The 22,483-nt window shown below is 37.9% G+C and overlaps 1 protein-coding gene across 2 annotated transcripts in view; it reads right to left on the bottom strand.

The window, feature by feature from the left end:
- LOC126473629 (histone-lysine N-methyltransferase E(z)) overlaps positions 1–16,105 on the bottom strand; it is a 92,378-nt gene extending 76,273 nt beyond the window's left edge. Inside the window, exons 1-4 of one of the 2 annotated variants that reach the window (XM_050100806.1) lie at positions 15,947–16,105; positions 15,143–15,281; positions 11,891–12,099; positions 884–1,075 (exon numbers count right to left, since the gene is read on the bottom strand). In XM_050100806.1, coding sequence (XP_049956763.1) covers positions 884–1,075; positions 11,891–12,099; positions 15,143–15,278 — 537 coding nt within the window. In that variant the 5' untranslated portion in view covers positions 15,279–15,281; positions 15,947–16,105. Of the gene's footprint in view, positions 1–883; positions 1,076–11,890; positions 12,100–15,142; positions 15,282–15,702; positions 15,923–15,946 lie in introns of those variants that run through there. The other variant, XM_050100807.1, reaches the window with a different exon arrangement.
- Between the last annotated feature and the right edge of the window lie 6,378 nt (positions 16,106–22,483).

Here is a 22,483-nt window from a genome sequence, read left to right as displayed (position 1 = left end):
TCAATATTTGGATACATTTTGGAGCATGTTGTGCCTTCCAGTCCATTTACTGAAGTTGGGTTTACAAAAATGCACAACAAAGCTTGCCTACATGTAGCAGAATTTTGCATGGATTCTTGGCCAGCTCAAAGCCTTGATTTAAACCCACTGAACATGTAAGGGAGCAGATGCGAAAAGGCCTGTCGGGGGACTTCCTTAAAGAATGGAAGATGATTCCTCAAGACACATTGCAGTATTAATCACGAGCATGCCTGAAAGATTGGATGCTGTGACTGATATGAGAGGAGGTAATATTTTGTGAAGTGTGAAGCACAGAAAATCAAAACAAAGGTGTGTTACTTTCATGTGCTTCCTCAAAATTTGCTTGAAATGTGAATTTATTCATGTTACTTTTGCAACTCTGACTTAATTTGTTTATAATAGTCTTTTTTCATTGTTGGACATCTAGATAGGACCATACCACAATATTTTATTGTAAAATACTAAATTAGTATCATAAAATGACTGAAATTTAAATTAAAAAATATAAAATAAATTTTAAAAAATCAAAGTGTTGTATTTTTCGTGCCAGTCAGTGCAAACAACTTTCCAACAAATGTTGAAAACTAACATCATAATTTTAAAAAAACTCAAAATGAAATAATTTAAATTAGAACTAAACGAAGAAAGAGCTACTTAACAAAGAAGTATTATATGAGTGTCACTACTAGGAGCCATAACCACTCTAAAGAGCATAAACCATAGCCAGACAAAACGCTTCCTGAAAAGTTACCCCTCATAAATATGATAGCACCATATACTTGTTTTTCATGAATACAAAATATGTAATTATTGCAGGAAAGGAACAATCGGATTTGCCTTAGTAGAAGAAAAAAAATCTTACCTCTTTGGTCTGATACTGCATTAAAGCATTAACAAGCTCCACAAAAATTGTGTCGTCAATGAATCCTGATTCTCGGTCGCCATGAACTTTTCCATCATAGTTTTTTATCAGCTCTTCAATAAATGTCCCATCTTGATCCAAAATCTCATCTCCCATGTAAGGAATGTTATGCAAGACAGTTTCATCTTCCACCTGCAAAAGATTGAAAGTGGCAATATAGCATAAGATGTGAGAATTCAATATGTGAATATTATATACATTTAAAATACTGATACAACCCAATAAAAATTAAAAGGTATAATGGAAAAGGATATATAAATAAATATACTTCATTACAACGAACAAAACTATCAGAAAATGACCTTCCGATTTCTGTATTGTGATGGTTTTTCCCATACTGAAATTAACATTTGAAAATGATTACCAATTTTAGTAACAATCAAGTTCTGTTTTTTTTTCTCACTCAAATTCTGAACACTCAATACTGGTACTGTTCAGAGCGACGGAATTAATGGAGTGTCTCTTTATGCATTTTATTTGTGCATTCATTGCTTTAGGAGTATTTTTGTGATGTTTAATTATGTTTTCACATTTGCACCCCATATGTAGGTAACCTACAACTGGCTGGGTGACCTGGATCTCAAGCTGGAAGATGTCTTGAAGAAACAACCTATAATTAGAACCAGGCCAATGAAGCACTGCAGTGAAGCCATTCTCTGTCATCCTCTCTCTCTTAAAAGGTACCAATCAGCTGAAGTAGTGGAAAAATAATTCAGATGGCAAGAACATTTCCTGTGAAAAGTAGGCTAAATGTCATGTTCCAAACTATGGTTTGTATTAAGGGGAGGTTGGCAGGCAAAAATTCGAAAATTTTCACATTTTACAAAACATGCCCTATAATATGATGTACTCTTTCCTGCACAAAATAGTGCATAAATTATCTGTGTGTGACGTTTAGAAGTATTTTATTTTTAATTTTGAAGTCTTACATGCATATCTGAGAGACCACCAAATTTCGGACATGCATCTGTTTATATATCAATATCTCGGAAACTACATTTTATAGAAGGCTGTGATTTTCATCTCTGACAGAAAACACGTGGCGCTCGATGTTAGTCACACTGCTATTTTGCAGTCGCTTGGCATTGTTTGTTTGTTTTGATTGAAACAGTGACTTTCAACGTAATCTGGTGCAGTTTGACATAATATAAACATACCTTGAAGTGCTAGTCTACTCAAGAAACTTAAGTTCGGTGGAAACCAACACACTAGATGTGTAAAACTGTGTGTTGTTCAAGAGTTGGAACCCACAAGCAATGTAAAATCAAATAACCTTTATGTGCCACCAGAGAACAAGGGAGATGCGACATCACCCAATGCAAGTAAAACTAAATTACATAAACAATTTGAGGAACTAGGATTACTGCAGGATAATTTAGAAAATAGTATTTCTGGTCTGGGCTATGTTTTGTGTGATATGAACATTTTAATTCAGATGTTGTGAGATACATTGTGCTGTAATATTTGTGGCGGAAAAGTAATTATTGAAGAAGATTTTTCTGCAAGAATTGGACTCTCTATGACAATAGTAATTATTTGCACTGGCTGTGACAGCAAAAAGTCATTTGTAACGTCATATGAATGCAAGAATAATCTTTATGAGGTATTTGTTAGACTTTTCTATGCCATGAGAGCTATCGGAAAAGGTCTTAGTGCAGCTCAGTGTTTCTGTTCGGTTATGAATCTACCACCATCACCTACGAAAATTCAGAGGTATACTGAAGTTATAGGGGAAGCTGTTGAATCTGTCCATTCCCTGTCAATGAAGGCTGCAGCAAATGAAGCTGTTGAAGTGAACGAAGGCAACATTGATATACCAGTTGCGCGTGATGGGACATGGCAAAAGCTTGGTCACACACTGAAAAACTCAGTTGCCACAATCACAAGTGTAGACACAGGCAAAGTAATTGATTTTGAGGCACTTACAAAACATTGCTATTGCTCCTGTGAAAAAAACGGAAAAAATGAACATGAAAACTGCCAGAAAAATTATGAAGGAACTAGCGGAGGAACGGAAGCTGATGCCGCAATGAAAATGTTTAGCAGATCACTGCAGGAAAGGGGTGTATGCTACACCCAGTTCCTTGGGGATGGAGATTCTAAGGTGTATAAGTGTGTTGTTGAAGCAAATCCATATGAAAATGTTGTGACAAAGAAATTGGAATGTGATGGGCATGTGCAAAAGAGGATGGGCACACGTCTCAGAAAATTAAAACAATCTCTTCGCACCACCACATTGTCTGATGGCAAGCCACTTAGAGGTCAGCTGGTTGATAAAACAATAGATCAGCTCCATAAGTATCATGGAATGGCCATCAGAAATAACAGAAATGATGTAGGAGGTATGAGAAAAGCAGTCTGGGCCACATACTTCCACAAGCTTTCAAATGACAGAAAACCGACACATGCACTCTTGCTCACCTGGACCTGAATCGTGGTGTAAATTCCGGCCGGAAGGCTGAAGTTTCAGGAGTGTCTTTTGAACACAAGAACTCTATTCCTGAAGCTGTTATGGAAGCAATAAAATCAATTTATAGGGACCTAGCTCACCCAGACCTCCTCCGAAAGTGCCTACATGGGCGAACACAGAATCCTAATGTATCATTCAATGACAATAGCAGGACACGAGTGCCCAAAAATGTTTTTGTAGGCCTCAATACACTAAAATGGGGAATTAGTGATGCTGTATTAACATTTAATGATGGAAATATGGGAAGAAAAAGAGTTCTAAAACACCTTAACATCACTCCAGGCTACCTTACTTTATAGGGCTTGAAGTTATTGGAGAAGATAAGACTCGCCAGGGCACAGCATGCAGCTCAGTTCACCACCAAAGAAGCAAGATCAATCAGATAAAGGAGCTTTTGGAGAAGGAAGCTGGCAAAGATGGTGATGCTGACTATGCTGCTGGCTGTTTTTGCGACTTAATTTAAAATTACAAGTCAATTTTTATCATTTTTTACTTTAAATGTGATTTTCTCAAAATGACATTTTTTATGCTTTATGTTCCTATATATACTTGTGATAGCTATATGAAACTTCGGCACCTACTTCATTATAATATATTGTACCTACTGAAGCACAACCATAGCAATAACTTAAATAGATGGCCATCTAGGGCATTACGTGTAAAATTATTTCTAAAAAAATTGCATAACTGAAAATACATATATATCTCTCCTTTTGTACCTCATCTCTTAATTCTGGTTCAGTAGGCATAAATAACACGGATAAGACAACTGTAAAAATTGTACAATGTTATCTTTATTGGTTCCAGAGATAAAGGGACATGAAGTAGGCTAATTTAACATTGCCCGCATAGGCCCAGCAAACTCTCCTTAATTCAAGAGGGGTGCATAAAGCACAGTAAGATTCTTCAGTTTCAAGTTAACGCAATGACAACTGTAAGTGATCCACATGCAAAAGCACACAATAGTATTTTTCCAGAGATCCGATCAAGTAATACAAATATTCCAGCTTTGTGACATACATGCTGTGTCAATAACTTGGTACACTAATGAGCATTAATGTGCAATACTCACATAGCACTGAACCATACATCAATAGGCTGAGAGATACGGCTCCTTATGCTGATGATTCACGACATATAATAGTGGTAGACGATAATATAAAGTCTGTACTGTGGCACCGTTGTGTGAGGCACTGTTGTGTGATAGATGAGCATGGCATACAAATAGAGGAAGCAATTGATGCATTAAACCTCCATGTACTGAATAGGGTAGATGTCTAGGTATATTCAAAAATAGTGCTGGTACCACAGCCAACATTGACAGAACTCCCAAAAAATCAGTACACAGCTACAAAAATCAACTTTTGGAGAATCTTTCAGCATGATACTGGAAAAGGAGGAGATTAGTGTTAAATGTCCAATTGACAACACAGTCATTAGAGACGGAGCACAAGCTCAGATTAGGGAAGGAGGGGGAAGGAAATCAAGCATGCCCTATCATAGATCCTGGCATTTGCCTGAAGCAATTTAAGAACATCGCAGAAAAAGTAAGTCAGGATAGCTGGACGCAGATTTGGACTGTTGTTCTCCCGAATGCGAATCCAGTGTGCTAATCACTGTGCCACCTTGCTCGGTTGTTACAGGAAGAGGCCACAATGTGATGACACATTTGTTAGATCCTGGTTTACAATGGAGGAATATGGGACAGGAACCCAATCACTTTCGATATAATTGTAAAAGACTTACTGAGAAAAATGAAGTGCAGAAATTGACCTTCAAATACTAGATGCTAACCAGAGCATAGACTACATGGCACAGACACTTACAATGATCTTGCAAAATGTGGCCTTTCCAGTACAGAAAATTACTAGACATTGTGGCTTGCCTTGAAGTGCAGAGCTTACAAATCTGAAAAAAATGGTGTACAACTATGCAAATTTTATGAAAGAGCTTTACGACATGAGAAGAGAAAAACTAGATTACTGTTATATAGATCAGTCAAAATCAAATACACAGCTATCATAGATACCACAAAGAAAAGACATTGAGAACAATATGTTTCGAAGCAGCTGCAGCCTGATTAAAATTATTTGACAGCTGACATCTGTCGCTTACCAGTACAGTGTTGCCACATCGGCTGCCACTTGGGTAAAGGTGACAAGTACTGAAGTGCTGTTCATGTTATGTGAAGCAGTGTTGGAAGCAACTGCCATCAGGTATGGTAGAAACATCAGTTTGTTTTAAGAGACAAATGACTGAACTGTGGCAGGTGATGCTTCTGTAGTCCTGAACTTACTGTCATTTCCTAACCTAACCGAAACCTCATGATAAGCAATATAGCTGAGAAAATGGTGGTAAGCAACCTGCAGCAGACAAGTTAATCATGTTCAATTTGAAACTTTCTTGCAGATTAAAACTGTGTGCCGGACCGAGACGAACTCGGGACCTCTGCGGGTAAGTGCTCTACCAACTGAGCTACCAAAGCACAACTCATGCCCCGTCCTCACAGCTTTAATTCCGCCAGTATCTTCATCTCCTACCTTCGAAACTTCACAGGAATTAAGGCTGTGAGGACGGGGCGTGAGTCTTGCTTGGGTACCTCAGTTGGTAGAGCAGTTGCCCGCAAAAGGCAAAAGGTCCCTAGTTCGAGTCTCAGTCCGGCACACAGTTTCAATCTGCCAGGAAGTTTCATATCAGCGCACACTCCACTGCAGAGTGAAAATCTCATTCTGCATGATCACTTTGTTGACGGTGATTAAAGTTGACTTCTATGAGCTAAGTACAGACAGAAAAATTACAGTACTAAAAGCAAAATGTAATTTCTTGTTTTCATTAGTTATCTGAAACCACCCCCACACTGGCTACATGTGCTGACACGATACCAACCAACGAGCAGTTCTAGTTGGCACTTGGTTGTAGGTCATATATGGCACAATCTGATCCCGAATGAAAACAGAACAATGGGAAAAAAATAAGAGCTAGTAAAAAAGTCAATACAATGATGAAGATGATGCAACAAAACATTAAAAATAAAAATCTACATTTAAGCCAATCATTTGAAAACAATAATAAACAGTCCACTTGATAAAGATTTAAGTCCAACAAATAGGTGTGCATATGGCGGCGCTGGTACACCAGACCATACTGCATAAAAGTGTCCAGTCTACGAAGATTTGTGGACTCAAATAACTGACATGGGTACAATAAGTAAAAAATTGATAGACAAGGACAACTGGCATCTGGTGAATGAGGTAGCAAACAAGATACCTGGCAGAGAACTTAGAAAATATTTACATCATCATCATTATCATTTAAGACTGATTATGCCTTTCAGCGTTCAGTCTGGAGCATAGTCCCCCTTATAAAATTCTTCCATGATCCCCTATTCAGTGCTAACATTGGTGCCTCTTCTGATGTTAAGCCTATTACTTCAAAATCATTCTTAACCGAATCCAGGTACCTTCTCCTTGGTCTGCCCCGACTCCTCCTACCCTCTACTGCTGAACCCATGAGTCTCTTGGGTAACCTTGCTTCTCCCATGCAAGTAACATGACCCCACCATCTAAGCCTGTTCGCCCTGACTGCTACATCTGTAGAGTTCATTCCCAGTTTTTCTTCGATTTCCTCATTGTGGACACCCTCCTGCCATTGTTCCCATCTACTAGTACCTGCAATCATCCTAGCTACTTTCATATCCGTAACCTCAACCTTACTGATAAGGTAACCTGAATCCACCCAGCTTTCGCTCCCATACAACAAAGTTGGTCGAAAGATTGAACGGTGCACAGATAACTTAGTCTTGGTACTGACTTCCTTCTTGCAGAAGAGAGTAGATCGTAGCTGAGCGCTCACTGCATTAGCTTTGCTACACCTCGCTTCCAGTTCTTTCACTGTGTTGCCATCCTGTGAGAATATGCATCTTAAGTACTTGAAAACGTCCACCTGTTCTAACTTTGTTCCTCCTATTTGGCACTCAATCCATTTATATCTCTTTCCCACTGACATTACTTTCGTTTTGGAGATGCTAATCTTCATACCATAGTCCTTACATTTCTGATCTAGCTCTGAAATATTACTTTGCAAACTTTCAATCGAATCTGCCATCACAACTAAGCAAGACTGCTTATTTTGTGTTCACAAATCTTAATCTCACCCAGCCAGTCTATTGTTTTTAACATGTGATCCATAAATAATATGAACAACATTGGAGACAGGTTGCAGCCTTGTCTTACCCCTGAAACTACTCTGAACCCTGAACTCAATTTACCATCAACTCTAACTGCTGCCCGACTATCCATGTAAAGACCTTTAATTGCTTGCAAAAGTTTGCCTCCTATTCCATAATCTCGTAGAACAGACAATAACTTCCTCCTAGAAACCCGGTCAAATGCCTTTTCTCGATCTATAAAGCATAGATACAATTCCCTGTTCCACTCATAACACTTCTCCATTACTTGCCGTCAGCTAAAGATCTGGTCCTGACAACCTCTAAGAGGCCTAAACCCACACTGATTTTCATCCAAATGGTCCTCAACTAATACTCGCACTTTCCTTTCAACAATACCCGAGAAGATTTTACCCACAACGCTGATTAAAGAGATACCTGTGTAGTTGTTACAATCTTTTCTGTTTCCATGTTTAAAGATTGGTGTGATTACTGCTTTTGTCCAGTCTGATGGAACCTATCCCAACTCCCACGCCATTTCAATTATCCTGTGTAGCCATTTAAGACCTGACATTCCACTGTATATGATGAGTTCCGACTTAATTTCATCCACCCCAGCCGCTTTATTGCACTGCAATCTATTGACCATTTTCTCCACTTCCTCAAATGTGATCCTATTTCCATCATCATTCCTATCCCATTGTACATCGAAATCTGAAACATTACTGATTGTATTTTCACCTACATTGAGCAACTCTTCAAAATATTCCCTCCATCTGACCAAGGAATCGACAGGATTCACCAGCAGTTTTCCTGACCTGTCCAAAATACTTGTCATTTCCTTCTTACCTCCCTTTCGAAGACTGCTAATTACACTCCAGAATGGTTTCCCGGAAGCTTGACCCAAAGTCTCCAACCTGTTTCCAAAGTCTTCCCAAGATTTATTCTTTGATGCTGCAATTATCTGTTTGGCTCTGTTTCTTTCTTCAACATAACTTCCTCTGTCTACCTGAGTTCTAGTATGTAGCCATTTTTGATATGCCTTCTCTTTCCTTTTACAGGCTGCCTTGACTGTGTCATTCCACCAAGCTGTTTGCTTCATCCTACCTTTACACACTACTGTTCCAAGACATTCTTTAGCCACTTCTAGTACTGTGTCCCTGTACCTTGTCCATTCCTTTTCCAATGACTGTAATTGACTACATTCAACGAACTGGTACCTTTCTGAGATCACTGTTATGTACTTGTGCCTGATTTCCTTATTCTGAAGTTTCTCCACTCTTATCCTCCTATATATGGACCTGACCTCCTGCACTTTCCGCCTCACAAAACCAATTTCACTGCAGATTAAATAATGATCAGTGTCATCAAAGAATCCCCTGAATACACGTGTGTCCCTCACAGCCTTCCCGAATTCCTGATCTGTTATTATATAGTCAATGACAGATCTGGTTCCCCTGCTGTCCCAAGTATACCGATGAATGTTCTTATGTTTAGAAAAGGAGTTTGTGATTACTAAACCCATACTGGCACAGAAATCCAAGAGTTGTTTCCCGTTCCTGTTGGCCTCCATATCCTCTCCAAATTTACCCATAACCTTTTCATACTCTTCTGTTCGATTTCCAATCCTGGAATTAAAATCACCCATGAGCAGAACATTGTCCTTGTCCTTTACTCTAACAACTACATCACTGAGTGCATCATAAAAACTATCCATCTTATCTTGATCTGTCCCTTCACAATGCGAATATACTGGCACAATCCTAATTTTCTTGCTAGACATTGTCAAATCTATCCACATCAGTAGTTCGTTTACATACCTTATTGAAACTATGCTGGGTTCCATTTCTTTCCTGATGTAAAGCCCTACACCCCATTGTGCTATTCCTGCTTTGACTCCTGACAGGTAGACCTTGCATTCTTCCATTTCCTCTTCCTTCTCACCCCTTACCCGAATGTCACTAACAGCCAAAACGTCCAGCCTCGTCTTCCTTGCAGCCTCTGCCAGCTCTATCTTCTTGCCACAGTAGCCCCCATTGATATTAATAGCTCCCCATCTCATTACCATTTGTCGTATCTTAGGAGTCCCTGGTTTGTCAGTTGGAGGTGGGACTCCGTCACCTTCAAAGGTCCGACGCATTTTGCTCTGATTGTTGCCAGCACCATATTTAAAGTACCAGAGAAGCAGGTTACTAGCCTTACTTACCCCAAGTCCCATTGAGTTTTAGCCGTAACGGTTGAGGGACTAACTGGTGGATTTGGTAGTCTTCGCCGTATGAGCACAAAGGTGACCACGACTCAGAATATGTCCGAGATGCCCAGCCTTATTCCAAAGTAACTGGTATATTTACAATCTAAGAAAAACCCAACTGTAAATCATAATGCTGAAGTCAAGACTGTGAGTGAGTGAATGAACATCACCATGGATTCACTGACCCAGGAATTAATTTTTACATAGAGGGCAAACAGAAGCAGTGGCTATGTAACTAACAATGTAGGAACTACCGCGGAATGAAGAGGAACCTGCAAGTGACCAATATGGGTCTTACAGAAAGAGTAGGCTGTGGGAGGGTGGTGCAGTTGATCCATTAGGTTCCACTAGTAGACTCCACTGGGACTGCGAGTGACAGCACAAACTCATCTGTGGCTAGGTTGATATGCAATGGATTTCGGATTGTTTGGGTTTCCTGGAATTCCGGTTCTAGAGATTACAATGCTACCCCCAGCAATCATGGACTCATTCGTATACAAGTAAGTACTGGTAGCATGGGTCAAGAATGTATGGGTGCTGATAATCTCAATGTTGAGCATCCCTAAACCACACAGATACAGAATTCCAGAGAAGGTACTTCCTGAACAAAATATCTTCTGCAACCCTGATGTTTCCCATGTGGTTAAGATTATGAAATGCCACTAGGCCATCCGTTGTGGTGGTAGTGTAGATGAGTAACAAATGTAGTATCCCAGGTTAGGGGTTTTGGTGTTTTTACTTTTCATTTAACATTTTATACATTTTCTATTTCCTTTATAAATAATTTTACTAGCTACTGAAAATGTTTAAATCATAAATCTTGAACTGAATGTTAATAAAAGTCAAACAGAACTTTCTGTAGCTACGGAAAATACAACTCGCATTAGATTCCAGGAGGTTGGTGTCAAAATTGTACGCAATAATAAATAAATCCAGATTCATGCTAGGAAGTTTCACTTCAAGATACTCTTGCTGCAGAGGGAAAGAGTCTGGGAAAATAAAACATTTAAATGGTGGCATAAAATCAAGCATATTTTTCATACTCTGCCCTACACTACATTATTTTCATGAAAGTGGCATCGTAAAAAATTTGAAGGGGTGAAGAATCATTGGTTTATCTCTTATTCATCTAAGACTATGTCTAGAGCTAAGGGGTGAAGAATCATTGGTTTACCTCATATTCAACTAAGAATATGTCTAGAGTTAAATCTGAGAGTTACATCTGTGTGTGTGTGTGTGTGTTTGTGACCATTATATTTTTATGTACATGTTTTAATATAACATCACCCTATCTTAATTAAAACAGTTAATAGCATTTAGAGGGAGGTACCAACATAAGCCGCAATTGGGCACTGAAAAAATTCAGAGGCAAAAAAGTTGGGCCCGGACTGTGATTTACCACTTATGCAAGCTGTCGCCTCAACCACTTCAGTTACCCAAACGTGTTCTTCATATGACTCAAATGCTCACCTTATTGCACATTATAAAGAAGCAGCCCTGTCCACTTACCTCATAGCTCGCAGCATTACCCAAAAGAACAGACACAACACATATATAGTACATCTGTAAGCTTCACTGCTATTATACCCTCAGTGCATCTGTGCAAAAGGATCTGAACCTCTTGCGAGAATATAGGAAAAATTTAGTAAATGAGGTAAGTAGATAGGAAAGCCACTTCACAGTGTGTGATAAGTTGAGAATTTGGGTTGGATGGAGAGCATGCTCAGATAGACATAGGGGTTAACATGACCACTTGCTTAAAGCAGGAAATCCAGGTTCGAGTCCTGGTGCAGCATGAATTTTCAACCTTTGCCACCAAATTATTTCAATGTCTAATTGCGGCTGATGTCAGTACCTCCCTTGAAATACTGGTGTTTACAGCCACTGTTTTTATCAAAAACAATGGTGTCTGTTCTGTCGGACACGTCCAACAACACACACACTGCACATATATAGTAAAACAGTTACATCTACTTAAAAATAATGAGAAGTGAAATATAAAAAGTGACAACCACTAATGCATATACAGTTTTAGACCATTATGTTTATGATGTGACTTACCATGAAATTCTGCTGTATAGGAGCCCATGTGTACATAGTTGGAATAGGTGTAACAGCATTTATAATCTTGACAGGACTATTTTGCACTTCTCCATCACAGCAAACTACTTCTGCTTTTTTCATACAGTTTGCATGAGGTGGTGCTTCAGCCAAAACAACCCATATGGCTTTGCTTTCTTGCCAGCGTTTCTGTTCAGCGATAAGTATATCTAAATAGTAAAGAACTTTAATTTGGTTATTATTGTACACAATCGCATAACATATAGAAACAGAGTACAAATTTTCCCTAGATTCCCAGTTTTACAAATTATTTGATAGCAGATCAGTACGTTATCAAATACTGGACACTTTCTGTAATCCCTTTGTAGTTATATTTGTATTTAACACCCATATAGTCATGATACTGACACTTGATTTGTCAAGATCATTTCAAAACATACAAGATTTACACAGTCATTATGATAAACATCATACATACAAACCTGAATACAAAATATGAATGACATTAAGAATAACAATGGGTGTTTTTTAAATCTCAAACATACGAAATAAAATCTCAAGTTATTATGCTGCTTCAAGACTCAGCAACTTCAGTCAGTTCCATTACTTCACCACACTGCAACACTTCACCTGTGACACCATGAGGCCATATAACTGAAGAAATTTAATTGTAGAGGCCATATCTTTGCCTATAACAGCAACATAATATCACTCATCAACTTCACTGTGTGATCCGTAACTATAACAAACAAACCAAATTTGCAGTACTGCCTGTAGAATTTGACTCTTAACTTAGTTATGTTGTGTTACATGATGTCATGTTTGCGAAGCGTATTTGGAATGCATCATGTTTGATGGAATTTTGTCACCTATGATGGTGCTCTCTAGGTCAGAATGTTTATGTTTGTGAGTTGTATGTAAGTGATGTTAGTGAGGCATTGGACTTACTTTTACTATGTGCTCTGGAAGTTCGTTTTTGTTGGCTTGTCAAGTGAGTTATTTCATCATCATTAGTTTCTGGTTATTAATTTGTTTTCAGTTTTGAAACTGTTAGTTCACCATGTTGTTAATTGTTGGAAATTTAATTTTTTTATTTAGGACTACTAAACGTTGCAATTCCACCTGTCTGCTTTGACCCATAACTTTCTCAAGATGGCAAGGGTGCACTACATGGTGACCAAGATGCTGCTCATTACACTCACAAACAATCATAAACAACACATGAAATAATTAACACCAGCAATAAAATGAAGCTAATACGTCAACTGTGGGAAGTAGACAGTTCTGGATGGGAAGAAACTAAACAAACGACAACAAGAATGTCGACACCATTCAAAAGTTCTTAACATTCAACACAACCAAAAAATGAAAACCATTGGTCTTACATAGTCAGCTAAAAACAAAGTCCTCAACATAAGGAAAAACCCATTTTCACAAATTTCACTTTACCTATATAGCTCAAACTAAGATCTCAATACTAGGAACCCAAATATAGTTCAAAAACCTGATACTGTACGTTTAAGTTGACCTGCTAACTCGAAGCCTGCAGTATCAAAAGCGAACACACATCCAAATTGTTATCAAATCCATTATACGGACCTTTACTTACAATATCTATCCACAGTAAAACAAACTAAACTCACATATCTAATATTTGAAATGTAACAAAATCATCTGCGACCAGTCTAAATAACTGTTAGAACTTGCATAGGTACAACACGGTCAAAGCATGGTGCTACTACTTTTGGATGACCTGAAAATTATCAGCAGGCTTATAAAACAGAACAAAAAGGATAGCAAATGAGAGAGAGAGAGAGAGAGAGAGAGAGAGAGAGAGAGAGAGAGAGAGAGATATGTAGAACTGTGTTTTATAAGGGGGAAACATCAGAATTCGAAAATAACCTCACTGAAAGGACAACTGTATTATCATAGTCTAGAAAAATGGCAAATAAATTCACACATGTAGCTGAAAATCTTGTACAGCGAAATTCACAGCCCTATAATGAGTTAGTCCACATATAGGCAAAATCCTAAAAAGCTCTCTACACCCTGCTAATGAGAAGGAAATGCTACACATGATCGCTGATAGTATTACATCACATTAAAGGATGGTTCCTTGGTATCTAGTACATTATTACCATCGGTTGCAGCAGCTGTCGCTTATACGTGCGCTCGCTCGCTTATACATTTTTCTACTAGTCACTAAGTGCACCTATTGACAATCCATTGCAGTGTTTGACCAACTGTTTCATAAACTAGTTTATGATATGACTTCAGATTAGTGGACCCTCCATGTGACCATCAGCATCATTGTTCAATGGTTATTTATCAATAACCAAGTCTATAATTTAACTGCTCCACAGTTTTAATTGCTCTGATTTATCTACAAGTTTCTGTTACTTTCAATGACTTTTGCTGCGGCATTTCAATGTATTATGAGTTACAGCCGTTACAATCCTATGTTGAATAAACTGCCAAATTACTCTGAAGTTGGCAAGGTCATTTATTTGCGTTTATCTATTCTTCCTCTGCTCCTCCTTTTTCTTCCTGATGGCTTTTTGTGGTATCATTAGCTGTTTTACAGTCTTCTTAAAGTGCCTTATTTTCACTTAACATAAGATGTGGTTGGCTGTCCATTATTTTCTCTTCTGATATGTTTGAAAAACTAGATGATCTAATACTTTCGCTATGAGTGTCTCCTGAAGCTGTTTTCAAAGTTACAGTGGCACCTGGAATATGTTGTTTTTATACCTGCAATCCTACCTCCGGGTGTGAAAAAGTACTTCAAAAAGACGAAAATCCACTTAAACGAATACAACACACTAACTGCTTCCTCCAAGTAATGGCATATATTGAAGGCCCTGAAGAGTGAACTACTTGGAAAAGAATTCACTAATATGAAAGTAAATAGTTATAGAATGTCAAAATGTTTGATTATATCACTGGTTCTCCAACGTAAATTAATCAGAACTATTCTATGGAAAGTACTTTAACCTAAATGTCGAACAAAAATTTTTAAATAGGATTTATACACACAAACCCTCTCACTCTATACCACATACACCAGTGTCCTAACTGTGAACAAAACAGTTGGTGCTTAGTAGTATCCTGTTTACTGTGGATGTACACCGCAGAGCTCAGTTAAATATAGCTGCTATTTCTCTTGTGCACCTACAAATTTTTGTCTTTTGCCAATGAAGACACATCAATTTCTAGTTAACCACAACACATGGTATTCCTCTGTTTACATACCGTTCATCTGTTTTCGGTTCTGATTCCAAGCAACTTTAACTTCATCTGCACGTTTGAAACGTTTCATCTGACGCAATCTCATGTACTCCGATTTCACACGTTTCTTCCATTCTGCTGAAATCTTCACTTTGGACATGGTCTGTGGAAGAAAAAGTAGCATTATAACATTGTCAACATAAACAAATTGCCATATCTACATACACAACTTTTTTGTCCTATGGTTAACAACATACAGCAACCCTGTTTTATCAATATTACACCTGAGTTACCTTTCAACATAAGGATTTTGAAAAACAAAAAATAAAACGACTAAATCAAAACAGTGGTAATTTCTGCCGTACCATTTAAGTAAAGGCATATTATGAAAGACACTAATTTACAATTTTCAACGAGTTGCTCGATAACACCACATAACTATGCTATGGAAAACTTATTCTACGTTTTCTCCATCTGCGAACGCTGGTACTTTAACAACATGACAATTTGTCACAGCATTCACAATATCTGTGCTAAAACTGGATCGGGCGAGCTTTACAAAAGAGACTAAAGCAAATCCTTACCGGAACGCAAACAAAACTACTGAAGGATAGTGTCAGTCTTCAAATAACTATTAGGCTTCGTATGCATCATTGTCTTAACCTGGAGACGGGCGGCGCTAAATCGTCGAGTTTGATACAGTTTTCGAAGCTCGAGCTACTAACCAATACCTTACTTGTCTTCATACGTGAAATGCTATTTTTTATTTAGTGCGACTGGTAACGATGAGGAAGAAAGATATGTCCCAAATTCAAACTGTTGACTTACTTTCTTTGGCTATTAACACGGCAACATAAAATTTAAACAAATAACTGTTACTGGATATTGACAAACATTTAAACCTATGTCACAAACATCCGAACACCCCTCACACAAGCACACTGCACAACACTCCATTGGCGGGTTTCTCAGACGTTGCAAATCTTTGGTATCGAATCGTCCCGTTTTTGGCAGTAATCTCTACCTGCTATAAATGTTATCTATGATAGATCAGAATGAGAATTCACGTAGATCTTCAGGTGAACGGAAACTAGACAAACGAAAAATAAAGTACGAAATTTGTTTAAAGCGTATTTTGTGACTGACGGTGACGTCAAACTCTTACATGCCCTCAAGAATATATTCGCGAAAAACTGAAGGCGCTGAAGTTGAGACCGCTGTTCAAGAATGGAGATAAGACAGACGTTAAGAATTATCGAACAATCTCTTGGTTACCAGGTTTCTCTAAAAATTTAGAAAAAGTTCTAGAAAAGTCAGAAATTTCAAAGAAAAATGATATTTTCTACGTCACAATATGCTATTCAGAAATGTCAGAACACACGAAGTGCAGTAAACTGTGTATTAACTTTTTAGCCATTTCTGTACGGTAAGTACATCATGAGTTTGGATAGGTAAAGTTTTAATGAAATAACAATCAAAAGTAATAATGAGGATAATAATAATAATTATTATTTATTTAGTTTTGGTCGTGTGACATCTTATAAAGATATAGGACAGGTCTATAAATGACACAGAAAGTTAAAAATTACACACACACACACACACACACACACACACACACACACACACACACACACACACACATATATATATATATATATATATATATATATATATATATATATATATATATATATAAAATAAGATCAATACAATGCTGTGGACTACAAATATCTAAATTATTACAACATTACATGTACACAACTAGTACACTTTAATAAACAAATAATTGCCATAAATTGTTTATTAATTTAAAGCACTCCGTCTTCAGGCCACGAGTGTCCTACCGGGACCATCCGACCACAGTGTCATCCTCAGTGGAGGATGTGGATAGGAGGGGCGTGGGGTCAGCACACCCCTCTCCCGATCGTAAGATGGTATTCTTGACCAAAGCGGCTACTATTCGGTCGAGTAGCTCCTCAATTGGCACCACGAGGCTGAGTGCATCCCGAAAAATGGCAACAGCGCACGGTGGCCTGAATGGTCACCTATCCAAGTGCCGACCACGCCCGACAGTGCTTAACTTCTAATCTAATCTAAATCTCATTGGAACTGTTGTATCCACTGCGGCAAGGCCGTTGCCCTGTTTATTAATTTAACATTATAAAATTCTGTTTTATTCTGAGAGGTATTCATTTACAGAGTAGAAACTTTGGTCCATTAGAAATAACTTCAACTTTTTTTGCTGTTGAACAAGTGTCTTGCTTTACCAACTTCATGTTGTTAGGAAGGTGGTTATACAACTGTGTGTCTCTATGAAGGACGCGCTTCTGGTAGGCTGATGTTCTGGCATATGACTGTTATTGCCATTTCTTGTTGTGTAATTGCACACAGAGCTGTTCAGCTGATAGGCATTGGAAGTTCTTAAATATTCTCTTACAAAGACTATTGTTTCAAATATATACAGGCATGGGAGGTTCAGTATATTTAGAGTAGCAAAAAGAGAGTGGCATGAATCTTGCCTCTTTATGTTGCAGATGAATCTGATAGCTCGTTTCTGCGTTTTTAAAACAGATTGACTACAGGTTGCATTCCCCCAAAATATTTTTCCATATCGGATTGCTGACTCTATTACAGCTTGAACTTAGCATCTGTAGCATGTAACAAACTGATGATAGCTTGGTTGTAATAGCTTTAATATGTGTATTCCACTTGTGATCACTCTGCAGATATATTCCTAGGAACTTAATATCATCGACTAATTTTACAATGTTGTTGTTTACTTTCAATGCATGTTCATTTTGTTGTTTACAGTGGGATATATGAAAGTTTATAGCCACCGTTTTCCCGGTGTTAATTACAAGTTTTTTTTCAAACCAGTGTGATAGCTCCAGCAATGATGCATGTGTAGTTAATTGAAGCTCTTTTTGGTCTGACCCTGTAATCAAAATACTGGCGTCATCTGCAAATAAAGTTTTCTGTTTGGCATGGACAATGTCATTCAGGTCATCAATATACAAAATAAGCAGGATAGGACCTAATGTTGATCCTTGTGGCACACCATATTTGATAGTAGTTTTTTTCTGATGTGTATGTTGTTCTTCTTGAAATGTTTTCAGTTATTGTGTCTTGTTTGAAAACAACTTTTTGTTGCTGGCTAGTAAGATATGATCTAATCCATTCATTTGGAATACCACCAATTCCCTTTCTTTTCAACTTACATAGTAGGATACCATGATCTAAAATGTCAAATGCTTTGGATAGGTCCAAGAATATTCCAGTAGCCATTTCTTTTTCATCTAAAGCTTTTAGAATGGAGTGCAAATATTCATAGACTGCTGTGGTTGTGGATCTAGATTGCCTGAAGCCATGCTGATGATTTGACTGCAATAAGTTTTTGTTAACAAATTCTAGCAATCAATTATAAAAGGGCTTCTCAAAGATCTTTGAGAAGCCACTAAGCTGTACTACAGGTCTGTAATTGTTAACATCATCTGTGGCTCCCCTTTTTCTGCAAGGGGGCTACTTTTGCTATCTTTGGAAGATTTGGAAAGGTACATGTGGAAAAGGAGTGATTAACAACATGTTTCAGAGGTTCTACAATATGATATCAATGTTGAATGATTCATTTCATATGTAGAAAAACAGGTTACAGTTCTTGATTAACAGTAATGCATACTTCTGAATATGTCAGTGATTAACAAAATTATTAGATTACAAATAAAATGAGTTGCTTAACTCTGTTTACGTATTTTTTCGAAACACCTCTTGTTCTGCATGTAAGTATGGTATTCTTTTAATGTGTAACACGAATTTCTTTAGCTGAAATTTAAGCTTCATTGTGGGAAGGATCATAATTATACTAGGCAATGCATTGCCTCATTTTAAATCTGCATGTTGTGGGCCCTTTTCATAGAGTGCAGTTCTGTGGCTGCTGATGTTAAATTTTTCTATATTTCTGGTATTGTACTGATGTGAATTAGCTCAAATGTTGAGCTGCAGTCTTTTAACAAGTAATATGGCTTTTAGAATGTACATGTTTACTACAATTAGCACACCAGTTTTTGGAAGCAAGACAAGTCATGATTCCTGATATTTTGCTCCACAGCTGGTTGTTACAGACCTTTTTAAAGTAACAATAGCTTATTTAGATTCGCTTTCGTTGTTACTCCCCAGAGTTCTATTCTATAATTCAGATGAGAGGAAAATAACGTATGGTATGCAGTCTATAGGACAACAGTGTCTTTGTAGAACTTACTAATCAATTAATGGTAAATACATTCTTAGACAACTTATGTGCTATAATGTCAACAAGTGTGTTCCATTTTAGATTGCTTTGATTTGTTAGACCGAAGAATTTTACAGTTAACCTTTTTTTACTAATTCATTGCCAACATGTAGTTTAATTTCATCATTAAAATCACCATTGTTGATTCTCATGAAACTTGTTTCACCAGTACTTACAGTCAAGTGGCTTTCCAATGATTCCTTTTTATACACAATGGACATATCATCCACATAGAGAACCACTTTGGAACTGTGAGTGCAGTCTTTTATGTTATTTATGTAAATAAAAAACAGAAGATGACCTAATACTGAGCCCTGTGGCGCTACGTATTTTATTTTATTGATTTGGATTTGTGAACACCACTTTGAGTTATAAGCTGCACAAACTGTTTTCAGTTAACTATGCAATACTTTATTAGGTCATAAGCTGTGCCTCTGATGCCAATCTTTCATAGCATAACTAATAGGATAGTAGCATTCACACAGTCAAAAGCTTTCTCAAGGTCTGGGTATATACCTGCAACATGTTGCTTCTTCTCAATGCCATTTATTACCTCTTCAATTAACTAAGCAGCTGCTGCTCTAGTTCATTCACATTTTAAGAATCCAGTTTGATTTTCAAACATTAGATGGCACTTTTTGAGAAAGGTTATAAATATGTTATACATGTCTTTTTCAACTATTTTGGGAAAGATGGGAAGTACTGACATTGGTCTCAAGTTTTCAATTTTGTATTCGACACTTTTTTAAGAAATCGGTGTTACCTGGGCTAGTTTTAATCTATCTGATTCTATTGTAGTATTTACTGCTATAGACAGAGGTACAGAGACATTTTGTCTACACACTTTTAACCCTTTGACTGCTGTTGACGAGTTTACTCGTCATGCTGCCTGCTGCTCCTTGGATGCTAATGACGAGATTATTCGCAGCCGCTGCTTATCTCCTCAGCGCTGTTGATGGGATAAGTCACACCCATTTGCTGGCCCCTGAGTTCTGATTACCAATTAGACGCGCCACTACCTGAGAACTGATGACGAGATAAGTCGCATGGTGGAATTCCCGACCTGTGTCTCAGTAGCCTTTCGCAGTTCTGGCAACTAGCTTGTCATCCAATTATTTGTCTGTTTTGTACTAAATTGGTGATCCCTTGATGCCTCAGAACATGTCGTACCAACTGATCCCTTCTTCTGATCAAGTTGTGCCACAAACTCCTCTTCTCCCCAATTCTATTCAATACCTCCTCATTAGTTATGTGATCTACCCATCTAATCTTCAGCATTCTTCTGTAGCACCACATTTCTAAAGCTTCTATTCTCTTCTTGTCTAAACTATTTATCGTCCATGTTTCACTTCCATACATGGCTACACTCCACACAAATACTTTCAGAAACGACTTCCCGACTCTTCAATCTATGCTCGATGTTAACAAATTTCTCTTCTTCAGAAACGCTTTTCTTGCCATTGCCAGTCTACATTTTATATCCTCTCTACTTCGACCATGATCACTTTAAGTGTCTCATTTCCTGATCTAAGTCCCTCAGCATCACCCGACTTAATTCGACTACATTCCATTATCCTTGTTTTGTTTTTGTTGATGTTCATCTTATACCCTCCTTTCAAGACACTAACGATTCCGTTCAACTGCTCTTCCAAGTCCTTTGCTGTCTCTGACAGAATTACAATGTCATCGGCGAACCTCAAGGTCTTTATTTCTTCTCCATGGATTTTAATTCCTATGCCGAATTTTTCTTTTGTTTTCTTTACTGCATGCTCAATATACAGAGTGAATAACATTGGGGATAGGCTACAACCCTGTCTCACTCCCTTCCCAACCACTGCTTCCCTTTCATGTCCCTCAACTCTTATAACTGCCATCTGGTTTCTGTACAAATTGTAAATAGCCTTTCGCTCCCCGTATTTTACCCCTGCCACCTTTAGAATTTGAAAGAGAGTATTCCAGTCAACATTGTCAAAACCTTTCTCTAAGTCTACAAATGCTAGAAATGTAGGTTTGCCTTTCCTTAATCTTTCTTCTAAGATAAGTCATAAGATCAGTATCGCCTCACGTGTTCCAACATTTCTATAGAATCCAAACTGATCTTCCCCGAGGTCGACTTCTACCAGTTTTACCATTCGTCTCTAAGGATTCGCGTTAGTATTTTGCAGCTGTGACTTATTAAACTGATAGTTCGGTAATTTTCACATCTGTCAACACCTGCTTTCTTTGGGATTGGAATTATTATATTCTTCTTGAAGTCTGAGGGTATTTCGCCTGTCGCCTACATCTTGCTCACCAGATGGTAGAGTTTTGTCAGGACTGGCTCTGCCAAGGCTGTCAGTAGTTCTAATGGAATGTTGTCCACTCCCGGGGCCTTGTTTTGACTTAGGTCTTTCAGTGCTCTGTCAAACTCTTCAAGCAGTATCATATCTCCCATTCCATCTTCATCTTACTCCTCTTCCATTTCCATAATATTGTCCTCAAGAACATCGCCCCTGTATAGACCCTCTATATACTCCTTCCACCTTTCTGCTTTGCCTTCTTTGCTTAGAACTGGGTTTCCATCTGAGCTCTTGATATTCATGCAAGTGGTTCTCTTTTCTCCAAAGGTCTCTTTAATTTTCCTGTAGGCAGTATCTATCCTACCCCTCGTGAGATATGCCTCTACATCCTTACATTTGTCCTCTAGCCATCCCTGCTTAGCCATTTTGCACTTCCTGTCGATCTCATTTTTGAGACATTTTTATTCCTTTTTGTCTACCTCACTTACTGCATTTTTGTATTTTCTACTTTCATCAATTAAATTCAGTATCTCTTCTGTTACCCAAGGATTTTTACTAGCCCTCGTCTTTTTACCTACTTGATCCTCTGCTGCCTTCACTATATCATTTCTCTAAGCTACCCATTCTTCTTCTTCTGTATTTCTTTTCCCTATTCCTGTCAATTGTTCCCTTATGCTCTCCCTGAAACTTTGTACGACCTCTGGTTCTTTCAGTTTATCCAGGTCTCATCTCCTTAAATTGCCACCTTTTTGCAGTTTCTTCTGTTTTAATTTACAGTTCATAAACAATATATTGTGG

The sequence above is a fragment of the Schistocerca serialis genome, chromosome 4 (assembly GCF_023864345.2).
Source record: "Schistocerca serialis cubense isolate TAMUIC-IGC-003099 chromosome 4, iqSchSeri2.2, whole genome shotgun sequence".
Taxonomy (NCBI): domain Eukaryota; kingdom Metazoa; phylum Arthropoda; class Insecta; order Orthoptera; family Acrididae; genus Schistocerca; species Schistocerca serialis.
Note: the sequence above shows the minus strand (reverse complement) of the source record. Positions and strands in the feature narration are given on the sequence as shown.